Genomic DNA, 24514 nt, shown 5'->3' on the forward strand with positions numbered 1-24514 from the left:
AGACATGAATGAAGGCAAAGATTAAATATTTGGTTTGGTTTTGGATTGATAAAATCATCAGATAATTAAGTCACCTTTTGTAAAAGCTGAAATGCAATAATTATGCATTGCCTGACATTCATTGCCTGACACCTGTGCAGTGTGCTGTGTGAGTCATCTGAGTCCAACGAAAGGAAATATCTCCTGAATTTGGACTGGGATCTGCTACATATTTATTCCTTTTTTTGATCTTTTTCAATAATTAAATTCAACTTTCTACTCTTTTTTGATATTATTTTCATTTAAGAGATGATGGAAAGGGATCAGGTGTTGCTTCATCATCATCATCATCATCATCATCATCATCATCATCATTATATGAACAAAGTCACCGGTGCTGCCAGTTCATTCATTGAAGCACTGTACAAACCACTGGAAACAACTTATTAGCATCACAGCATGTCAGCAAAAGAGGCAAAAGTAGGGTCTTGAGGTTACATGGTTCTTCACGTCCAAGACACTAGAACGTTAGCTACAATAAATAGCCTAAATTTAATGATCACACTTTATAAAATATCTCAAACTACTGTATGCAGAAACTAACAGTGTTCCTATGAACTGTTCAATACAAACGTACAATTCACAAGTTGATAGTTGTGTTCAGAGTCAGTAAATAAACGAGATCTGAACTTTCACATTGCATGTCAGCAGCAAAGATGGGCAAATTTACGAACGGTCCACAGTGCAGAATAATCAATGCTCTGTGCCAGAAAAACACTAAATGCACCCTGAGCAGTCAGCTGGCACACTGGATCACAGAAACACAGTAGACAAATGACAAAGACAGCAGAACAAAAAACCCTCTATATACAAGACACATTCCAATGTTTCCAAAGCCACACTGATATTTGCACATCTCTACACTTGAGACTACAATGAACTTTTGTTGATCTGGGAAAAGAAGATTGACACTTTCTGCCCACTCCCACATACACCCATGAACTTGATGAAAAATGTTGGCAAGTTTTATTGACCATTCTATGGCCAATATGGTGACATCAATGAGGCAGTCCTTTGTTTTCTGGTACACAGACTATTTAATGTCAACGGTCCATATTTTACATGGCAGTTACACACTGATCAATTTGCCCTGCACTAGATTCAACTGGTTCTGACGGTTTGTTGCCATTCTTACCAAAACCATCCTAAGGAGCTGAGGAAAAGCGACAAAGCACACTCAGCTAAATATCAAGAACAAACTGTTCTGAACTAACAGAGAGCCTTTGCCTTAGTTTGCTTACATTTTTATTTCTGGGGTGTTGTGTTCAGTATTTCAACTCACTTGGGTAAACGTTTACTTCAAAACTGTGCCAAGCTGCATATCCTGGCTGTGCATGTAATGCATGCTTCATCGGGATTTGTGTTTATGAGGAAGTCAGTGACGAATGTTCAACCTTCAGAAATAAATACTGCTTGGCCTTTGAAAAGCACACCACTCCAAAGAAGACATAAATTTGTCATTGATTTCTAACATATTGACTACTGACATTGAAATAATATGTCTAGGAAATTTTTCAAATAAAAGGCTTTTCTTTGATAAGTACCACAGGAAAATTTGCATTCATATAGGCATTCTGATATTTTTGGCAAATAGTGGTGAAAAAACACTTCCTAAATCCTACTCTTTAAGGTAGTATGCGCCTCAGAAGTGAAAGACTTAAACTTCTGCTCAAACTTTTCTTAATGAAACTTCAACCACTCTCTTTCAAAAATCAAGAATAAAAATCGGGGATCACCGTGCAAATTTTGTTAAGAAAAACAAATAACCTAGGATTTACCAATATTCAAAATTCGAAATGGCCGCCATCCCTGTGTAAACTCTATGGAGAAAAATAAAATTTTTGAATTTCAAAATACAAAGCCAATGAAAAGTTTTCTTACTCCAAGAGCTTTAAAATGAGCCCAAAAGTGGTATATCAGAAAAGAATTGTAAAAGTTTGAGAGTCTGAATATCTGTCCCCAAGGCACATTCTATCTTAACCCATCAAGTCATATGGAACTGTTCTGTACTGTGTGAATGTCAAGTTTCCCCAACAGAACCGACAAGCAAAGTAACTATCACCAGGGAAATAAATGAATCATGATTCTCCATGGCAACCAAAGTTCAGGCTTGTTTTTCATTTTGATGGATGAAAAGCAATAACAAAATGTCACCGGCATTTTCCTTTTGTGATAAACTTGCATGGCTAATTTTTGCAACTGCGGGGAAAAGAACATTTCTCATTTACGTGTCACTGGCAAAACTGGGATGTCACTACAGATCATTTGTCATTTCATCTGGCATGCCGATAGCTGTCTGATGGCAGCAGTGAATTCACAGATTGTGCAAATACATCACAGTCGTACCCTGTGAAGTTTTCTTTACATGACATATTTACATCTGATGTAACATTCCGCATGCAATCCATGGTGTTAAGATTCCGCTATGATAATCATAGATCATACTGCAAGTCTCTCTCTGGAGACTAGCAAAAAATGTTATGTTCAGATATCCTACGATTCAGACCTAAACTCCCCTGTGACTTAGATTTTTCACGTCTGTCAAATCTACTGAAAAGTAACTACTGCTACTGAATATTTCTGCCTGACTTCATTAACCCTTTCACCTCTTTCCCCCATTTTTCTGTACAGGGATCCAACATTATCACAGAAAACAATGGGATTGGGCCAAACCATGGCAGTGAAAAGGTTATACCAGAATGTTTTGCAAAAAAAAATTTAAAATCTCAATATGTTGAAAAAAATACTGCACCTTTCTACTCTTAGGTAAAATCAAATATTTCAAGCTAGTTTAATATATGTAATCTCTCAAAGATAAACAACACGTACACAAAATAACTACAAGTATGTATACAAAAAGACAGCATTCAGCACTTTCAAATATTATGGGTACAATATAGCTCAACGTATCAATCTGTTTTGTCTTAGGGTGTTTTTCATGATAAAAATATACAAAAAATACCCCCTAAAATGATGTTTCATTGCAATATGGCACATAATGTATCAAGTATTTATCAGTTTTCCTGAGTATTTCTCAACACACAGTTTTCTTCCAATTTAGACAAAATACCCTAAAATATGAATTGAATCTAAATTTTATATATTGGCAAAAACTACCAAAATAGAATACAGATTTACATACACAATACACAATAGCATACACTGATATCGAGCTGGCTTAAACTTTTAAGTAAACTTACCAATGGAATAAATGTAATGATACTATATTTCTGATTTCTTATAATGTTGGGTGCATGTTTTTCTTGATAGACCGCCCTTCTGCCGATGGCAACCGTCCTCGGTTTTACTTCCTTCTTTTTGAAGCATTTGTTCTTCAGGGAATCCAGATAGCTGTATTGATGAACCAAGGGGGAAAAAAGAAAGGAACAGGTTAAAAAGATTTATTTTTCTCATGAATATTTCCGCTGCGTTTCTCAGAAATTGTCTCTGTGTTTTGATGCAGCTTGGGGTATACAGACTGCAGACTGATTTGATGCTCTGATGTTATCAGTGAATAGATCATTCACTGGATCTGAATATTACAATCATGATTGATAGATACATTATGTCATGATAGATAGATACATTATGTCACGATAGATAGATACATTATGTCACGATAGATAGATACATTATGTCATGAAATTACTGAATAAAAGGCACTCAATTACTGATGCTTTTTCACTAACTCGTGTTTTGACACATAATTTACATACTAACAGGTACTTGAATATAAACAAATATGTGACCTTGGTTTTACAGATTGTTTGGTTTGTGTCTCATGTACTGTCCAGAAAGACATAAACAGAAGAATATGGATGTACATCCATGTTATCCTACGGTACAAACTACAGTGTTTATAATGATATGCTAATTTATGCACCTGTAATCTCAGTAGATATGTCATGCTGAGTGAAGATCAGACTGACACAATTGCATTGGTAAATGGATAAAAACAACAAGCGACCTAGCGGCCGATATAGCTCCGCTGTGTTTATGTACAGAATAACTATTTTTGATACATGTTGATAAATAAGGTGGAAATCTTTGATAACTCAATGCAGTGGCCAGAAAAAAGTGGCTAAAATAAGCTGCAAAAATACAAAATTGAAGATTTCATCATACTTTGAATATATCACATCCGATCATCCCTAAGAATATGTCAACCAAAGCTATCTGATGAGTAGTTTTTTGAGAATAAAATATTCTGACCAAAAATGGCAACAATTGCCCCCAAAAATAAAAATTGCAGATTTCATCATAATTTCAAAACATCACACTTAGTTCATATATAGAAACCTGTATACCAAATTTCAAAGCTGTTAGACCAGTACTTTTTGAGAAACGCATTTTTTGACCAAAAATGGGAAAAATTGCCCCAAAAATTCAAAATTGCAGATGTCATCATTATTTCAATAAATATCATTTAGTTCATCTATGGAAACCTGTATACCAAATTTCAAAGCTATCAGATAAGTAGTTTGGTAATACACATTTTTTGACCAAAAATGGCAAAAATTGCCCAAAAAATACAAAATTACAGATTTCATCAGAAATTCAATATATATTACTAAGCTTATCTGTAGAAACCTGTATACCAAATTTCAAAGCTATCAGACCAGTACTTTATGAGAAACACATTTTTTGACCAAAATGGGAAAAATTGCCCCAAAATTACAAAATTGCAGATTTCATCATTATTTCCATAAATATCATTTAGTTTATCTGTAGAAACCTCTATACCAAATTTCAAAGCTATCAGATGAATAGTTTTGGAAATACACATTTTTTGACCAAAAGTGGCAAAAATTGCCCAAAAAATAAAAAATTACAGATTTCATCAGAAATTCAATATATATTATTACTAAGCTTATCTGTAGAAACCTGTATACCAAATTTCAAAGCTATCAGACCAGTACTTTATGAGAAACACATTTTTGACCAAAAATGGAAATAATTGCCCCAAAATTACAAAATTGCAGATTTCATCATTATTTCCATAAATATCATTTAGTTTATCTGTAGAAATCTCTATACCAAATTTCAAAGCTATCAGATGAATAGTTTTGGAAATACACATTTTTTGACCAAAAGTGGCAAAAATTGCCCCAAAATACAAAATTACAGATTTCATCAGAAATTCAATATATATTACTTAGTTCATCTATAAAAACCTGTATACCAAATTTCAAAACTATCAGACCAGTACTTTTTGAGAAATACATTTTTTGACCAAAAATGGCAAAAATTGCCTTAAAAATGCAAATTTGCATATTTCTGCACAATTTGAACAAATCTGAAATAGATCATCCCTAGGGACATATGTACCAAATATCAAAGCTATCTGACCAGTAGTTTTGAAGAAGAAGATTTTTAAAGATTTTTTTACCAAAATGACAAAAATTGCCTTAAAATACAAATATGCAAATTTCACCACCATTTGAACAAATCTGATTTAAGTCACCCTAAGCAAACTGCATATCAAATTTCAAAGCAATCGGACGAGCGGTTTCAGAGCAGAAGATTTTTTTACCAAAAACACCAAAAAATGCCCCAAAAATACAAATATGCAATTTCAACCATGATTTGAACAAACTTAAGATGATAAATACCAATCGTTCATTTTTCTGTCAATTTTCAAAATTCTCTGAGAATACGCCTTGAAGTAAGACCCAGAATTGAGATGTGTCGCCAGTTCAAGATAAGGAATGGTTTCCGTGTAATTCACGATTTTTAAAAATCAAAACAAATGCACGTGGCTATCCCGATTAAATCGGGGAGCTTTTGTAAACATTGTGGACACATTTGCATTGCTATTTCCATAATCCATCTTGAGTGACACAACGTTGCGTTGCACTAGCTAATTTACATAATGACGTGCTGTGACTTCTCCAAACACCAGGATTACTTCCGTCTGTAAACAATAAACCGTAATTAATGTTTTGTCGAAGCCTAGTCCAATAAACAAGTATTCGTACAGTTCCAGACATAGTCTACACCAGAAAGCAAGTCATTTTTCTTAGTGTGGTCAGACATCGTGTCAACGACGATTTCTCAGCAGTGCGACGTTTTATCACTCTTTGCTTAGGGTTGGTCGGAGCCTGCACACGCCGCTTTACGGTGGTTGACGTCTTTTTCGCAATGTTAGATAAACAATTACACAGTGTTCATTCTAGGATTTAAAAACAACGGGCCACTGTTGGCCCCAACTCCTGTTCCAAGGGGGCCATTTTAGAAAATCGGGGGCCATCATCATCACACATGTAAAAACCTTGAATTTTCTGCAGAAAATACAATAGTCTATCAAGTCAAGAAAAGGAGAATACTGGAGATCGCCCCCCCCCCCCCCCCCCCCCCCCCCCCCCCCGTAACCAACCAAGCCTACTGCAAAGTTGTCCCTTGTACGTAAGCAACAGGCCCAATAATGGCAACAGCAAACCGTTTGGTTTGATTCAATTGTTTACGTAACTTATGTGATGAATTATTGATATGTCGGACTTGAACAACTGTACAAATTGCTAAGGACTGTGATTTTGACAGTGAAAACGATCATGATCAAAGCTTAGCGCACCGGTAGGATTTCTCCGGGAGTGGCCCTCGATTTGCACGCATCGACAAACCATGGGCTACTCATACACTGATATAGCACGAGACTGTAACCCGTACGACCTAAATAAAGTGATCGATACATCAACTTTTAAACATAACTCGTATGTATTAGCAAATTTACGATCATTGGTTCTGGCCAAAGGGTTTTACACAGCGGTGTTGTTCAATGCAATGACCTGGCTACTCTGGAAAACGAGATGTGTCCGACCTAAAATGTGTTGCTCTTCAAAACGATCATGGACGTTTTCCTTGCAGTGTTCAACGTTTCGTTTGTACGGACGGTAGACGTTGCAAACGCTTCAATTTAAGGGACTGCCCGATCATCCTGGGTTCATCAACTATACCGGCGTTAAAAATCCGAGTGTCGACTAGCTTTCCACCTTTACGCAGCGGCCAGTGCCGTTGTTTTATATTCATCGGCCATGCCACATGCGTACGGCTCCAAAACACCGTTGCCCCTACATCAGTCCTTTCTACCCAGCTTCCTATGTACCACCATATATGCTGTAGTGGGTATTTAATTGCAAAGGTTGATAGGTAACTGAATCGTTTTACATGTCACACTATGACTGTGGTAATGACCTTCGGGGAGCTACGCGAATGTATGAACTACGTGAACTCTGCGTGATCGACCCATTCATATAATGTTGCGCCCTTAGTGGCGCGTCAAACGTAGAAATGAGGGCCATTCGAGATTTTATTGCGCAATGGCGCGTCCTAGAATTAACTCTGCAATTAGTGCGATAGTACGCTATCAAGTTTACGGTTCTGCAATGTCTATATAGCGTGTGAGGGGAGTGTGATCTGGGGAACGCAAACAAGCTTATCTGCATATGAATTTAGGACACGCCCGCTATCAGTAATGACTGCTGACGTCATTGTTTTTCCCACTGAAGCCATTCGCTGTGGCGATGTGTCGACGCGCAAGGCTCCAAAAATTGGTAGTTTTCCGCGATTTATTTTATTTTCCTGGGACTTTTTCTCTGAACAACTGTCATTCCCGGCCGACATCATCACTTGGTAACAAAGTATTTCCGTGTTGAGGCTCGTGCACGTCTAATTATCAAATGCCGTAGCGTAGAAGTATCAAAACATGTTTTTTGCGTTTTTCTCGAATTCAATGTGTGAATGAAGTACCCTTCTTTGGCACCTCGTCAATTCGCGCTCACAAACACTAGCTGCTTGAAATTCACACCGTCCATTGGAAACATAATGAACTCAAAATCCGTGTCTGGGATTTCCTTTATATGCCTTTGTTATTTTTTAATGCGCTCTTAAAGGTGTTGGACGAAGGTGCTTTTCAAGGAATTTTAATTATCACGCCATATAATTTGAATGGAGCCTCCGAGAAAAAATCGCAGACACGGTTTTGAAGGATATTGTTAAGGCTTGTCAATGAGAAATTCCAACCGGAAATCTTGCAGCGTGTTCGCATAAGGCCGGGAAAACCGGTTTTGGAAGGTTCAGCAAAACGCTTGTCACGTGACTCTTATGCAAATAATGACCGTCCACTGTTCTTGGTCGGATAGCTCTATATCAGGGCTTTCAGAAATGTATACTTTATTGGGGTTTGGGACATGTTCAATTGAGAAAAAAATAAAATCTGAAAGTGTCTAAAAGGTATTTATCATCCTTAAGTGAGGTCACCCCAAGTGAACTGCATATGAAATTTCAAAGCAATTGGACTTGTGGTTTCAGAGGAGAAGGCAATTGTTGACGGACGACGACGGACGACGGATGCCGGACGACGGACGACGACGGATAATCAACCTATTTGATAAGCTCCGCGTCGCTGACAGCGGAGCTAAAAACAGGTCGAATTAAGACTATTTTTAAAGGGATTTATTATAGTTGATGAACAATTCCATGTGGTACAAAAGATTGATGAATTGTCAGCGAGCCAGAACCAGGGTGTTAAAAAGGCACCTTTTAAGAACATGAATGCAAGAATGTTATTCCTCGCAGTCCAGACAAGGATGAACAAGGACAAACACTGGGCGTCATTTTTGAATCTACAAGTTGGTCAATATTATAAATGTTTCTGAATGCACTCAGAATAGATTTTGTTATTAAGCTATCATCGGCCAATTGTTTGGATTATAAATCATGTTACCTGTCTTGAAAGAAAAAGAAGTATTTTTGGAGCACATTTGCATTTCCAAGTCCAACTACACAAACGTCTGAAACATCCGCTTTTTTAAGTTTCTGTTGATGTGAAACCAACAGCTACTTATTGTGAGTTTTCAGAAAGAGTATAAAATGAAAGGACAGAGGCAAAATGACCTAGTGACACTGAAATTTTCAATTCTATTTTAGTCTCTAGGCTGTCTTGATTCATTTTGAAGCTAGTGAATAATAACAAATTTTTTTAGACTCTTAGCGGTATGAAAATCGAAAGCTTACTAAGTTTAAAATGTAGCTGACTTTGGATCCCGGTAATCCACAAAATGCCCCAATGGCTAGTTTAAATGTTTCTTACACACTGTAATATCAGCCAAATTTAGCACTTTCATTTTGTAGGGTCAAGCTACCTGAAAGTGTCCTTTGACCTCCGTGGTTTCAAAACTATAATCACATGAAATACTGTGTACATAACGAAGAAGGTCATGATATCAAGATAGTTTCTATCAAGAGTACAGAAATGACATACCATGGATGGGAAGAAATATGCCAAATTTAATACTCACGTATAGTGTCCCTGATCTTTGTTCAATTAAAGACATAAAAAATATGGTATATGTTTGTTTACAGGAAACAAAATCTGATATTTAGGCCACTTGCTTTTTTCTAAAAGACAGTACACATGTACACAGGATATACATAACATCAGCTACCTGTCATAGAACTTTTTTTGCAGCTCTGCACAAAAGAGTCATCATAATTTATTGAGCATGACTGGCCCAGGCTGTCACACAAAATGCTACTAAAAATGCTGTTATTTGTAGGGGTGAGCAAATCATTTTCCATTCCTAGAAGCCAAAAAAGAGATCACTGGCCAAACTTACTATTTCCAGTAACCAACAAGTCAACATTTTTATTTAAAGTAATTATAACATAGTTTGTCAGGTTAAAAGAACCAAAGTGACTAGCTTGGTCACAAAGAACTACCAGACCATGAACTTGGGCAGGTGAAGATGCCCGGCCCTGCATTTATGTGATAAATCTCCAGGCCACTGTATTGAACAAGACTGGCCTAGTATGTATGTGAGAGGTGACAATAACAGCTTTGTGCATTGTAGGGTGATGGACAGAATTATGCAAATTAAGGCTCAAACCGGTGTGCATGCTCTGACAGAGAACGCAATATACATGTACCTGTGCTGGGGATGGGACATGCATCGACAAACTATTATCAAGTGTCTATCGTTTGTAACAGACATAAGCTGAACAGATACACATAGAATCAGTTTCACTAATTTACACATATATAATTCTTTTCTTCGGCAAAGCAATCAGCATTTTATTCTAATGAGTGATGAGTCTAGCTTTAGAGTAGAAAGAAATAATAAAAACCAATTTTGTTTCTCTCATGCGTAAAAAATTCTCCTGGTATGTGATTCTATATTTAGAGGTCAGTTTATTCCGTTTTGAGTGCATCTAATGACCTTAGGAGTTTAACCCTTTCAGCCCTGCAATTTTTCCCACCAAAATTATTGTGTGCAACATTTTACCAATTTTGTGAATTTTTCTGTAATTTTTTTGACAATTTTGGATCCAATGAACATCACTTTTTATTGGCTTCAGATTTTTATCAAAATTTTAGCAAAATTTAGAAAAAAGTTGACTGGTGTATATTTTGATATAGGCAACAAAAATTGACTTTGGCGCTCAAAGAGTTAAAAATGTTTGAATTGGTGAAAGAAAATGCTCACAGACTGCGTGACGGTATGTAAGGTGACAAACATTAGCATAATAAAATTCTGAGGGTCTGTGAGTGTTTCATGGGAGGCACACATTACATTGGTTGAGGTCAGGGGTCATAAATCTTGTTTTGAAAGGTAGCAATTGTTATTCATACAGGTGAAATTCTAGGATTAGAAATGAAAAAATACTGGTACAGGGCATTCTCGAGTAACTCATAAAAAAATATCGCTTGACGGTCGTTATCATACCAACATACAAATTTACATGTATGAACACACGTCAATATTTTCTTTCTACAAGTGCTCAAAGCTTTCAATTAAAGAGTACAGTTTTAGTTCCAGGTAAAACAATTTTGCAAACGATAAATCTCTCATCTAGGCACTTGTAATTGTACAGAGATACTTCATCTCAAGGTTATTACGTCCTCCAGACACTGCATGTAATCATATTACTTGAAAACTATGAGGTACGACCAATCTATTGCTATCATTAAAGATGCTATATTTTCAAATTATTATATATCTACCATCGAGAACAATAGAATTTTGCGTGCGCTAAAAAAGCCGTACGGAACGCCCGTTCCATAACACGTACAGTTTCAAGGCGCCCCATCCTCTGCGGCTGTATCTGCGCGTTCACTGTTGAATGGTTTCAAGGGACTCATTGGACGAGTGCCAGAACATGTCTCGCGCGCGCTTTGTACGTACGTGTGTAGTGCACACACGCTATCCAGAACTTGCAGAAGCACATCCGAGATAGCGTTCCACACTTGCGCACACTTGCGCTATAAATCGGAAGAAAAATTGTTGACATTACATGAAAACGGTCATTACTCTGACAATTTGATGCTACAGTCACAAATATAAGATGTATAATAATAAGGTTATCACAAAAATACCGCAAAGGATGCACTCGGACATTGGCGCCGCGCACCGCCCTCTGCTTTGCGTCGGGCGATACGCTGTGCCAATGTCCTTGTGCATCCTTTGCGGTATTTTTGTAATATCCCCATATTATTATGGTTATTTTTGTTTCATGTGAGCAACTATTCATGGTGTTCTGCTCTGTCAGATCTCCACTTCCTCTCTACTTGTAGATATAACAATAAATGCTTCAATGACATACTTTAGAGTACATACCAGAAATTATATCATCAGCATGTTTTAATGGTCTGTGTGTGTACGTACGGTTTGAGTAAAGCTCTGATGATTGACAATTCAACATGTTACAGTGAGCTGAACAACATAAATGACTTCACCAATAAAAACAAAATAAGCAAAATATTTGATAAACACTGCAACTTTGTCCTTTTTTCATTTTATACACAGAGTAGCATAATACTTGAGTTATCATAAAAATGTAAGTGGAATCATTACCTATATAAGTTATCCTTCCAGCCGCAGCAGAGGCACCACGCCAGTCGGCTGCCATAGCTCCGGCGCTGTTTCCTTCGCCTCGTTAAACTGTCGTTTTCGCTGTCGAACCCGTCCTCTGACATCATTAACGGTACTTCGTCTAGGGACGACGAATCATCTTCTGAAGTAAATCTGATCAAGAAAGAAATGGAGAGATCACTGATGAGAAGTAAGCAATTGGCAAGAAAAAGTGTGTTTACAATATGGTGAACATCCGTGAATACCTGTTGACCTCTGACCTATGACCCTTCAAGACACTCTAGCATACCCTTGACAATTCTTTCTTCCTTTAGCAAATCATTCATCTAACATAACCATTCATAATCTCAGATTTTTGGGTTTTTGGGATATCTAAAGTTGATGTATAAAGGACATGTAACAGTTGCATGTTCCAGGAAATATCTTATTCTTGGCAACATCAAATCATTGACAATTCACTGAGACACAACATCAAGACCCTGAAGATAGCCTAACATGGAATAAACCCTGCAATACTTTTTCTTTCATATAAACCTTCACCACATACATTAACAAAAGTACTTTTATTTATGGTTACATAACTAGGATATAAATAAAACATTTATTCACAGTCATGAAAATTCCAAAGCAGTTTTAATGAGACTGAGTCGACACATCCATAGCATTGATTAATCTATGATAACAATATATGTTAAAACCCTTACGTGTCATTTTTATCCAAAGCCGATAGAAATTGTAAATTATTTTATAAATTTATGTATTTCTACAAATTTTCAGTTTATATAGTTTACATGTATTTAGTGCAAGGCATTGATGCAGTTACTTGTAAGTACTGTGATATGCAACTGACATGTGATTAACATAATTTATTCAAATAAAACAGGAAAATGAAAGGTCTGAGACAATGGGATAGAATTCCCTATTCAAAAGCCAATGCTTGCCTTGTAAAAGTACATAGCTATGAATTAATGAAAGGGCAAAAACTAGAAATAGCAACAGTAATACTTATAGCTGAGTAGTGTGCACATGATGTTGACATCAATGATATTTACAACGTGGCAAATTTGCTGCCAGTTTGTTCAAAGGATGATTTGAGAATTCAAAATAAAGGTTACGTGTAATGGAGTTTTTTTGGCAAATGTGATAACATGATAATGTGATAATGTGGACACATCATCATAAAGTACTGATCTGATATCAATTAAAGTTGTCCTGGTTTCACATGAACACTAAATAGTAAAATTTAATGTCTATTTTACTGTGAATTACATTACTGCTCATATTATTCTGTTAATTGGTCAGTTGGTTACGTTAGTGTACAAAAATCAGCATCGTCTAAGGGTGCGTCTCAGACTAATTTAATGTATTCAAATTTGAGTCTTGTCTCAAGCTTTTTCCACCACAGCTCCATATATGGCATATCATGTGATACTGTCTTGGGACACGACTGAATTAACAATTTTGCCTTTAACGCCCAATTTCACAATTAGCGTCTAGTGATTTTATTCCAAACTCAAATTTTGTCACAAATTGATATATTCACTGGCTAAGAACTACAGAGCTGATAGAAGAGAAACTACAATCGCCTGCCAGTCTGGGTAGTGATGAAAACGTTATGCTGTTATTCTGACATAACTACGCATTCATTCACATACATTTACATGTGAAAAAGCATCCTGACAGCAAGCACTATTAAAAAAGCTAATTACATTTTCTATGTTGGGGAAACATATTTAAGGAAACTATAAATGCTCTTTGTGATGTCAGAAATTTAGATTACAATCTCCTGTCGTCATTACATCTCTATTATTTGCATCCTGATATCCTTGGCATCCATTTTATGATTTCTTCCCCTCTAATTCATCCTCCTAAAAAAGCTTCCTGTTACAACATTTGATTTTGCAACTTTCAAGGTGTTGCCTGTATAGATAACAGTGCTGTACTGAATCTTAAATTTGGTTCAAAACAGTCCACATGAAATAGTGCTACATTTACGCCTGACATTTACTGTGACAAAGAAAGCACTGACACAAATATACGTGTACTTGCAAATTCCTAGTACAGCTGACAGATACTTTGTAACATCAGTGCAAGGAGTTATTAAAATGAAATCATTAGAAAGCAACCAAGAATGACTTGTTACACAGGCAAAATTCAAAAAAGTTGCATCTTTGTGTCAATCCACTGTTGAATATTCATAAATGCATGTTTTGCATTTACAGTATATTACACGTATGACCGCTACTGTTTGCAAAACTATATTTTTCTAGCTAACCTGCCAAACACAGATATTTGCAGATAGTACGTCATTGCAATGAATGCCGTGACTTGTAATGATGTTAATCAATATTCATTGAAAGCTGATTCTCCCTAGAGGTTAAAGTTCACAACTCGCTAGGTTAAATAGGGATGAAAGTACGCCAATATTTAGCAGTGAACTTGTGATAAATACTATCTCCCATAGGTACCATTTGATTCAATTAAGTCACCCATCAATTACCATAAGCAACAGTTTGAGTATGGATGTTACTATCAAAATTGCACTCACTGTTATTTTTTTGATTAACTTTGAATTTGCAATGTTTTTGTAAAGTTGTTGAGGGTGGAAATGAGACATTCCATAAAACTGATTAAAAGAAGGAGTTCCGGAAGGCAGTGCTTTGACCTTACCAGTGAAATTATGCTGCAATGACACCTCATGGCAAATCTAAGTTAATCCTTTGAGCGCCAAGGTCAATTTTTGTCCAGTCAAATTTTTTCAGATTTTTGCCGAAATTTTGATAAAAGACTGTAGCTAATCAAATGTGATGTCCACTTGCTCCAAAATAATCAAAATAAATACAGAAAAATTCATAAAAATCGGTAAAATGTTGCGCTAAAATTTTGGTGGAAAAAATTACAGCACTCAAAGGGTTAAGCTTGGGGAAATAACAAAACATATACAAACAAACATAACGACAATATTATCAGCCTTACATTATTAATACACTATTTTAAAATCTATGCATGAAACAAACACTGACAATTGTGACTAAACAGACTTATTGACAAACAAGAAACCGAGATTATAAATAACAGAAATCGGACAACTAATACTTTCTTCAATGACTGTAAAATGCACCAAACACTCACTAAAATAAAACAGAGGTGGGCTAATGTACGTGCACACATGTATTGCAATACGTCAACATTTTTTGGTCAAAATCTCTAATTTCAGATGACATCAGCTTGTACCTTGTTATTACAAATTTGTATTTTCAGCTACACCAATCCTTATACTGGCACCATCCACACGGTTCATAATTTCCCTCTTCAGTGAAATTATCTATCGATATTCTTCTAACATATAAGAAGATTACAGAAATATGATCTTGATTGGAGTGTGACACCTTTTCATTTATAAAATATGCTAATGACTGATATGTCAAATAATTTTCAGAATTCTATCACCAGCAATAGCATTGAGAAGAAAATCGTAATGTATAAACAAAGTGGCGTAGGTCGGTTTCATGGCATTTGTTGGATTTGGACATTTAAGGACAAGACCGTCTGGAGTCGCCCACATACGACAATTAGCATAAACAGTATGTCTGAAAAGTCTGATACAAAACCAAGAAAACACTTTTTGGAAAATAATTTTGCTGAGCTGTATACAATGTTGAAGGTTTAATATCTGCAGGTATTCTCTTTATCAAAAAGAAATATTTCATTCATAAATTGACAACTTCAGCGAGCTGTGATCAACTATCCGCTTGTAAAAATATTGACACATCGATACTTGTTGTTTACATAGGTTTCGTTTGACATTTCAGGCAGGGTAGTTGCCGGGCATGGCGACATCGCTATTCCTGTCTGACATAATCTATTCCTGTCTGACATAATCTGATCACATGGACGGGATTAAAACATCAACTTGTTTCGCAAAGATGAAACACTTATCATGTCAAGCAGAGAATATCGCACATCCCATCCTGACACACACACTGGCAAAATGTTGACAAATATACTACTGGACACACTTTGCCCTTGGTCATGAATAAATGGGTTTGATGATCTGTGTCACTGTCAAATAAATGCCTAATAACGCAACACGTTAATTGAGTGAATAAAATTCGCAGCATCAATGGTTGTAATTGTAAATTAGCTGAATTCTTCAACAAACTGCGTCATTATGCTGTAGTTTAGAAATGATATTAAAACATTCAAATTTTCATTAGAAATTTTAACATGTGTATGGATCAGAAAAAAAGAACTACAAGGATTTTAAATGGTACAGTGCTTACCAGCAATGCTGTGTAACAGATGGCTGTGGCTGCGATAGGAAGGTTAAAGAAGCACTCACTGACAGGTACCCTGACAAACCATGGACGAGGAAGCCTAAGAGAAGGGTGCACACACTCAGAAAGATCCCGGCCAAAGTTAAGTCTAGTCCCTATGATAGATTTCCGCAGAAAATGAAGTGGGTGTGTTGGGAAAGAGCTGCATTGAAAGCATTTGACATCACTGTAACAAGTGATACGTTGGCTACAGGAACAGTCATGTCTGTGGGATGTTCCACTTTGTCACAGGGTGGAGGAGTGGGGAGCGCAGGTTTCAGTCTAATTCCCCACTATGTACAAATATGCAATTTCAGGAGAGTCTAAAATGCTCTATTGGGTTCAAAGATTTTTCCTATTATATGAAATTATTTTGAAAATTTACACTCCGGTTTTTTATCAACCCTCACACACCTCGCTATCATACCCTAACAACGCAATGGTTTGGCCCTACTTTGTCAAATCAATCGCATATCCATGATGGCACATTTGTCATATTACTATAGCGAAATTAGCATTTTGACAGTGTGTCATTGAAATCTGCCATATTGGCAACCTGCACCAATGTCATTGTGAATATGACAAATGAAATATACACACAATACGACCTAGACCATCAGACACTATGTTTCATTTAACAATGAATATTCAAATTTTAATCAAGCAAATGGATGCATTATATTTAATGATGAGGGATTGTCATTATCAGACCACTCCGACCACTGGCTGGTTGCAAATTCTGACAGAAAAGTGACTGGATTTTAAGCTATGTGTACAATCTATTGATGTGACTGCTGATGCTGAAATGTATTCTCATCCTACTGGCATAGAAAATGAAACAAGTGGATAAAACGACATAAAAAAAGCAAAGTGAGCAAGACCACTGTTTATGGAAATAGTCATTAGACACGAAAATGAACGGACGCTGGCCTAACACAACAGCGCTGAACTAATGACACCATCCAGTGAACTGGATCAAATTTAATATTTTACCACAACATGACAGAGGAGACCTATTATGATGACAAGTTACCCTTGTATCATCAATGGGTAACCAGAATTACAAACATAGGGCCAAAGTCCCTGAAGCTACTACAGACATGGATACAAAATTAAGTATTTCCTGACTGTAGAAATTATCTCACTAAGGTCATCCTAGGGACATGTAAACCAAATATTAAAGCTGTCTGACCAGCGGTTTTGAAAAAACAAGAGACTCAACAGTGTACAGAGCTCTGCTGTGTTATGTAGAGAATAACCTTTTGTGACACATGTATTGATGAAGAAGGTGGATATCTTTGATAGCTCATTTCAGGATGGCCTGACCAAAAATGGAAAAAAATTCCGTAAAAATACAGATTTGCATATTTCATCAGACTACCGGTATATTAGTCTATAATAGCAAATAAACAAGAGTTAATTACATTCTAATTAAAGTAAACAAGACTTGCTTCAATCAAGATTTACGTCATAAAAAAACAGCATATCTGTCAGGTTATAAAGAATCTTGAGCTAGTTATCTTTTAATATCAGTATTTTCATCCTATTAACCAAGCACATTTTAACTTTCAAATTAACATTATAAGTAAGTTCTGTTGAATAAGTTGAGACTGTAAGTACTCAGAGAAAGCACACTGAAGAGACAAATGTTTGAAACTTAAGAAGTTCAAGGTCATCAAAAGCATCATAAGGAATCATGTTACACTTTCATTGCACTGTTTACACAATATTACGATTGCATAATTGCTATAAATAGCACATGAGGAATCTTACAGCCAAGCTTTACCATAAAAACCCTATCACTTTGACCACTCTTTTAATTGACCACTCTATTTTTTTCCTCAAAAAGTAATCTTATTTTATCCTTACCAAGTCAACCATAAATGGAAATTAGAACTTTCTCTATCTCTATTTATTTGAGCACCCTATCATGACAAACTATTATGAGCAATTTCTTTTAGATAACATAAATGGTGGTTCAGAATATATCAAAGTTGGGATTCAGGAAAGTTGCCTTTACATGTTTTAATCCTCAATTCACTATGAACTGTAGAAAAAATTGAACTTTCTGATAATTCCACACTGAAAATTATTTTGGCTTTGATGATTTCCTAATTAATTCAATTATTTAAAATCATATTAATTATTTTTTTCTGGGTGAATTGATAGGGTTTATACAGTACAAGAATTACATACAATGTAAGTCAAACCTTGACCAAAAATGACAAAAAAATTCCTTAAAAATACACCTTTGCACATTTCATCACAATTTGAACAAATCTAAGTTCGGTTATCCTTAGGGACCTGTATACCAAATAACAAAGCTGTCTGACCAGCGGTTATGAAGAAGAAGATTTTTTACCAAAAACACCTTTTTTGGCATTAATTTGCCTATTTTCAACAATATCAAAAATTAAAAAAAACAGTTTCTTAAAATCATATTTTTCATCTACACAACAAATATCAAATCAGTAAGTACTGCGGTTCTCAAGATATTTGAGTGGACGGACGCCTCACAAACGGACATACATACATACTACATACATACAGACTGACGCCGGACGCCGGACGGATACCCATCCCAATAGCTTCTATAGACTATAGTCTATAGTAGCTAAAAAACTATCGGATCATTATTTTTTGAGATATGTCAATCACCCTTGTAATTTGAGAGTTCTAGTCAACGACTACTGTTATATGTAAATGAAGTGAAGACAAAACATGTGCCAAATATATGCCTGATATCATAAATGTCCATGATTATTATTTTTTCATAATATTTTGTTTCTCCTATACTTCTGCCACAGTTCATTTCACTGTGTGCCATACATATACATACTGCACATGTAGCTAGCTTTGGAACGTGCATGCCAATGGCCCTATCATAGACACAGCATCTCTAGTATCAATACACTGATAGCCTTGGACACCTGAAGGTGAGCAATTTTGACCTCTGCATACTGAAACACCAAACATTACCAGTAATTCTTGATCTACTAAATCCATGACCAACTCATAGCCGAAGATCAGTGTGTCTTCAGACTACATTTCTGAGCTCCCAGAGTCAAATCAGAAATTTCAGCAAATGTCTTCACATCAGTTCTTGAATCACAGAGAAGTGATACCCAGTGGCACATCAAAGTAGCCAAACTGGCATCCTGCCATTGATGCTGACACTTTTATCATCACATTTCAAAAATATCACTCCAACTAAATCAAACATACATATGCATATGTGTACATGTTACCAGCAACCAACAATACACACTGTAAACTGTCCTGTATACTCAGAACAGTTGAATGTCACCAATTGCACTCAGTTTTTCTCACTGTACAAATCCAAGTATTGAGGCTGGTTTCAAACACAACAGTACACCCCTCTCATGATAAACAATTTGGAATAGCCTTATTGTCTTACAACCACTGGATCATTCCACTACACAGAGAAACTGGCTTACAAAAGATTGAATGAAACAATCTACATGTATACCTGCATCTATTTCTCTTCCATACCCAGCTCTTTTGCATGAATCCATAAATTTCATCGCAGGCAAATAAAAACTCAACGTGTCAAGTATAAATTTCCGTTTGACTCAGTCCTGTTTAAATTTCTATGTGTGTTATAAACCAAGTTTATGCACAGTGAATGTCATCCAAACTCCTGTTTGATTTACTCATACCGCAGAGTATTAAAGTCTCAATGATCTGCCATTGGTTACACTAGGAATATGGTTTCTCGACATAGGCCTGCACAACACATTTGGTCTGACACTGACGCCAAATGGCCTTGTTACTAATATTATCTCATGCTATCTGCATGTTGGGATTTTTGTAGGATGACCTCAAAAACCAGTCAGTTTGAAAAAAAATTTCCAGCTATAGTTTTTACGAAAAAGAAACTCAAGTATGGTTTATCACATAGTTTTCTTTTCTATTATATATATCAGGAGGACGGAAAGACAAAATATTTGAAATCATGTCACATACTGTATCTCTGACTGCAGTATGATGACTGATTTTTGTAGGGCTTCCTACGCTACATGTACACAAATAATGGGGAGAGGGATTGGACAAATGACTGTTTTCTTTGCATTTCTTTTCTATTGCTGTCCCTTCATTTCAGAACTAATAATTATTTTGGAACCCCTTAAAAAAGGGTACTGCGCTTGTGTCTTCCTTAACCCTTTTCCTGCCAGACAGTAATAACTGTATCACTTCCCCATCAGCCAAGTCAGTAAAAGCAGTATTGAGCCAAAACATGACGTATTGCACCCACTTGGCTTGGTATGGTATTGTATCTTTAGTCCAAAAAAAATCAACTTTACAGTATTATGTTTTCAACAGCCTTCAAATGTACAGTATTACATCATATGGAATATGTTGTGTTTCATTAATTTTAACCATCTTGACCTCGTGGTGAAATATGGACTTGGCAGGAAAAGGGTTAATGCAGAAATAAGAACCAACCTGACCTGGCAGTGACTGATGAACCATGCAGAAACCTGGGTTGATTAGACTACCTGAGTTGTGGTACATGTATATTGTTCTGCTACAGCGTTGGTAAAGACTTGGTTGTACTGCTATTGGTGGAATATTAGTTGTAAAATATTAATTCCTGCTTATTATTACCAGCCCAAGGTGTCATACTAAATGTAGAGTCAGGAAGAATATTATATATGGGACCCTCCAGGTCAACAACAGTTTGATTGTAACATTCCACTTAACAGCACTGCAACAATCCACGGGCTAGATATAGCTTCCAACAAGTTCCTTTCAATCTTAACATTGCTACTCTTTTTGTTTCAGTATATGGCGAAGCAACTTCGGCAGGGATACACAGATTCAGGGTCTGACATCTGAGATATGCTTTGATTGTATTTGATTAAAATGAATTTACCCACTCCACAGATATGTTAGACCGGCTAAGGGCTAAACGACATGTATGGAGGAGAATGTATTATGAAGGACAACCGCACTTGGCTGTCAGATTAGTGTGTTGAACTCCATACTACCACATAGCGGTGTACAGTTAACCTATATCCACAGTCCCTCTATCCACTATATATCCTCTATAGAGGGACTGTGCTATATCCAACATTGAGAAAAGGGTACACACATCATGTGATCAGCTTTGCTGTCTACCATATAGAATACTATCGCAATGCATGGATACAATGCTTTGATTTGGTTCTGAAACACTAATCTAGTCTACAGCTACTGTCTATAGTCTACAGCTGTGTATGACTCAATCAGACCAAATTACCAGGTCAAACACTAAGCCTATCATGGTTTATAAAATAAAAAAAATCTTGATATGTGTTCTTGTGCCAAACAACAGTCCATGAACAGATATTCTTTGGAAAATTACAATCAACCAAGTACAACAGTTAACATAGCTACAGTAACATGGTATGTACAACGCTCAGATGAATTACACCACAGGGGACACAGTAGTCTGGTTTTTGTTGTTGTTTGTATTGCTTTTATTTTCATATTAGTTGTGTTGTTGTTGTTGTTGACCATAAAATTAGACGAACATAACTATTGTCTTTTTGTTGTTTCATTCAAATGTAAAGTAGATGTCATTAGAAACAGTGTAAGGACGTTATAATTATTTGACCCAATGCAGCTCGGGTCCCTCCATACGTTGCATTGGGTCAAATAATTATAGCGTCCTTATACTGTTTCTTATGACATCTACATTACATTTGAAACAACAACAACACAATAGTTGTGTTCGTTGAATTTTATTGGTCAACAACAACACGACTGATATAAACATAAACAACAATACACATAACAATCACCAGATCTCTGGGTCCCATACACTTTACAGTCACACTCACAGGGACTGTGTTACTGTATAGTGAATGAAACATAAGCTTGTTCACGCCTCAGGCAACCTCATAGGATTCATATTTGAATACTAGTATGAGAACGGGGTATAGGGTGAAGCTTGGGAGAATGTAAATTATGATATTTTTATGCAGAGAAGGCTAGGGGTTCGATCGTCACTACCGGACGTTGACTCTCCACCGGCAGTTTGAAGAAGTTGTGGCCACCAACACAAATCCATGAAATCATGGCTGGCCATGAAGACTGGTGTTAACTGATCAGCAACACAACAGCAAGGGTATAACTGCATTTCTACCTGCGCCTGTTATTTGAGACAAAAATAACCAACGCGTCATTTTAAAAATAGATACGTGGCGCTGTTGGTTCACGAATTTTTACCTGACACGGCTGAGTCGGACGTAAACAGCGGTGCTCTTGACGGAAGCTTTACGCATATTTGGCCGTCATGATGTCGGCCCAGTTGACGTGTACCGGTAAACGGCGCTACCCACCAAGTCTTAGCTGAGCCCTCGCCTTTACTGAGGCTTTTTTTATGGTGATTTATGCAAATACATCCACATAATAGCGAAATCACACAACACCAAGAACAGAAAGTCCATTGTGTCACCTGCTACGGCGCTCTCCCATATTCCTCTTCCGGTTTGACCGATAACAGATTTCACGTCAAAGCAGGAGAAGTTGTGGGTTAAATTTACAAGACGCAAGGAAAATACCTCAATAAATTATTAATTACTTTAACAATACCTGTAGGACCTGTGGTATCGACCCGCGGACCGACGTTTCGGATTCAGTATCACTTTGAGCGTAACATCGTCCGCCATTATTACAATAATCGAAACATTAACACTAGGGGGCGCTAAACAGATGAATCATTGTCATTTGATATTCTTCCTCAGGATACTGTAATCATTTACGAATTAAGTGCATAAATAAATATACAATTGCATTCCAAAAGTTGGCAAATGCATCTAGGCCATTGCATTTCCTGACTCAATACACCAATCCCGGAAAATATTACCGACATTTTATCATCGATGATGAATCAATAAATCAATCAACCAACTAATCAATTAATTTATCAATCGATCAGTCAGTGTACTGATATATGTCATATGTACACGATAACTTCAGATTGATTGACCCCCTCCCCCCTCAGCCATAGGTATGGTATGCATGTATGGATATAATTGACCAATGGAATTTTGATAAAATGTAGGCTTTTGCCTCTAATAAGCTTACGTTTATGACCAATAATCTTTCTTTTTTTCGAAAATGATGTTGAGTTTTGACGCCAATATTTTGGCTTGAAATTTAGGTCTTTAATTTTTGACCCGAAGTTTTACGGGAAAATGTAGCTTTGTGTTTTGTAGTTCGAACCGCCATGATGTATTATATACATACGTATGACTTTGTATGTATGTATGTATGTATGTATGTATGTATGTATGTATGTATGTATGTATGTATGTATGAATGTATCTATGTATCAATTTATGTATGTGTGTATCTATGTATCTATGTTTGTTTGTTTGTTTTTTGTTTGTGTATGTATGTCTGTGTGTGTGTACATAGATTGTATGTCAGTGCCTTGTGGACTAAAATGAAAACGTCTATTACCATATGACGTATCACAGTCGCTCGAGAGCTATTCATACAGAAGCGAGAAATACTTCTGTATACTCGTCTATGGGGCGAATAGTTTCAGAGCTGAATAGCTCTCGAGCGACTGTGGACGTATACGTCGACCCCATGCCTATTTACATACAGTTAGGGACTGGACACAAATTCCAGGGGGGGGGTGGGCCGGTGTTTTTTGGGGGTGGGTCGCCATTTTTCGCGCAAGCATTTTTGAAGGGTCATAAAATTTTGTGCAAGCCTATGGGGGAGGGTCACCTTTTTAATGCATCAAAGCTGAAAGTGCATGTGCACGTATTAAAGAATATGGAATACTGAAAAAAGAAAAAATGCCTCCTGGCACTTTCATTTTCTGTCGTTTCCATTTTCGGCGCGCCCTTCGGCCGCAAGTTGAAGGGTATATAATAAACAATGTATTGATGATCCAAGCAGCCACATTGATTTAAGTTGTTATGATTTCTACTTGTCCAACTCCTCTATTGTACATATAAACTATCCCCTATAATGACGCTTTCAATAACAATTTGGGAGATCACTTATTTGATATCATTCTCCCATCGACAATTCATTGGGTATAGGTCGGTGTCAAATGTTCATGAAGCTGTTATACATTTTTCATTTTTTGAGGACTTTGACTGAATACAAACTATTCAGAATAGTGCAAAATGTCATCAATAACAACTGGAAGCTTCAGGTCGAACAACTTTTGAATAACAATTTAGGATCAGATAACCTACGAGTTATATGTTGTTTCCTCATAGCCTACAATGTATAGTGAATCAACATTCGGTGAAATTCCAA

At 36.5% G+C, this 24514-nt stretch overlaps 1 protein-coding gene across 4 annotated transcripts in view; it reads right to left on the bottom strand.

Moving 5' to 3' along the window:
• LOC139147843 (probable phospholipid-transporting ATPase IIB) overlaps window positions 1-24514 on the bottom strand; it is a 46768-nt gene that overhangs the window by 20094 nt on the left and 2160 nt on the right. The window contains exons 1-3 of one of the 4 annotated variants that reach the window (XM_070719055.1): window positions 22823-22920; window positions 11889-12059; window positions 3240-3390 (exon numbers count right to left, since the gene is read on the bottom strand). In XM_070719055.1, the coding sequence (XP_070575156.1) occupies window positions 3240-3390; window positions 11889-12059; window positions 22823-22899 (399 nt within the window). In that variant the 5' untranslated portion in view covers window positions 22900-22920. Of the gene's footprint in view, window positions 1-3239; window positions 3391-11888; window positions 12060-16189; window positions 16458-22456; window positions 22715-22822; window positions 22921-24514 lie in introns of those variants that run through there. The other 3 variants (XM_070719056.1, XM_070719057.1, XM_070719054.1) reach the window with 3 other exon arrangements.

This window comes from Ptychodera flava, chromosome 13 (assembly GCF_041260155.1).
Source record: "Ptychodera flava strain L36383 chromosome 13, AS_Pfla_20210202, whole genome shotgun sequence".
NCBI classification, from domain to species: Eukaryota; Metazoa; Hemichordata; class Enteropneusta; family Ptychoderidae; genus Ptychodera; species Ptychodera flava.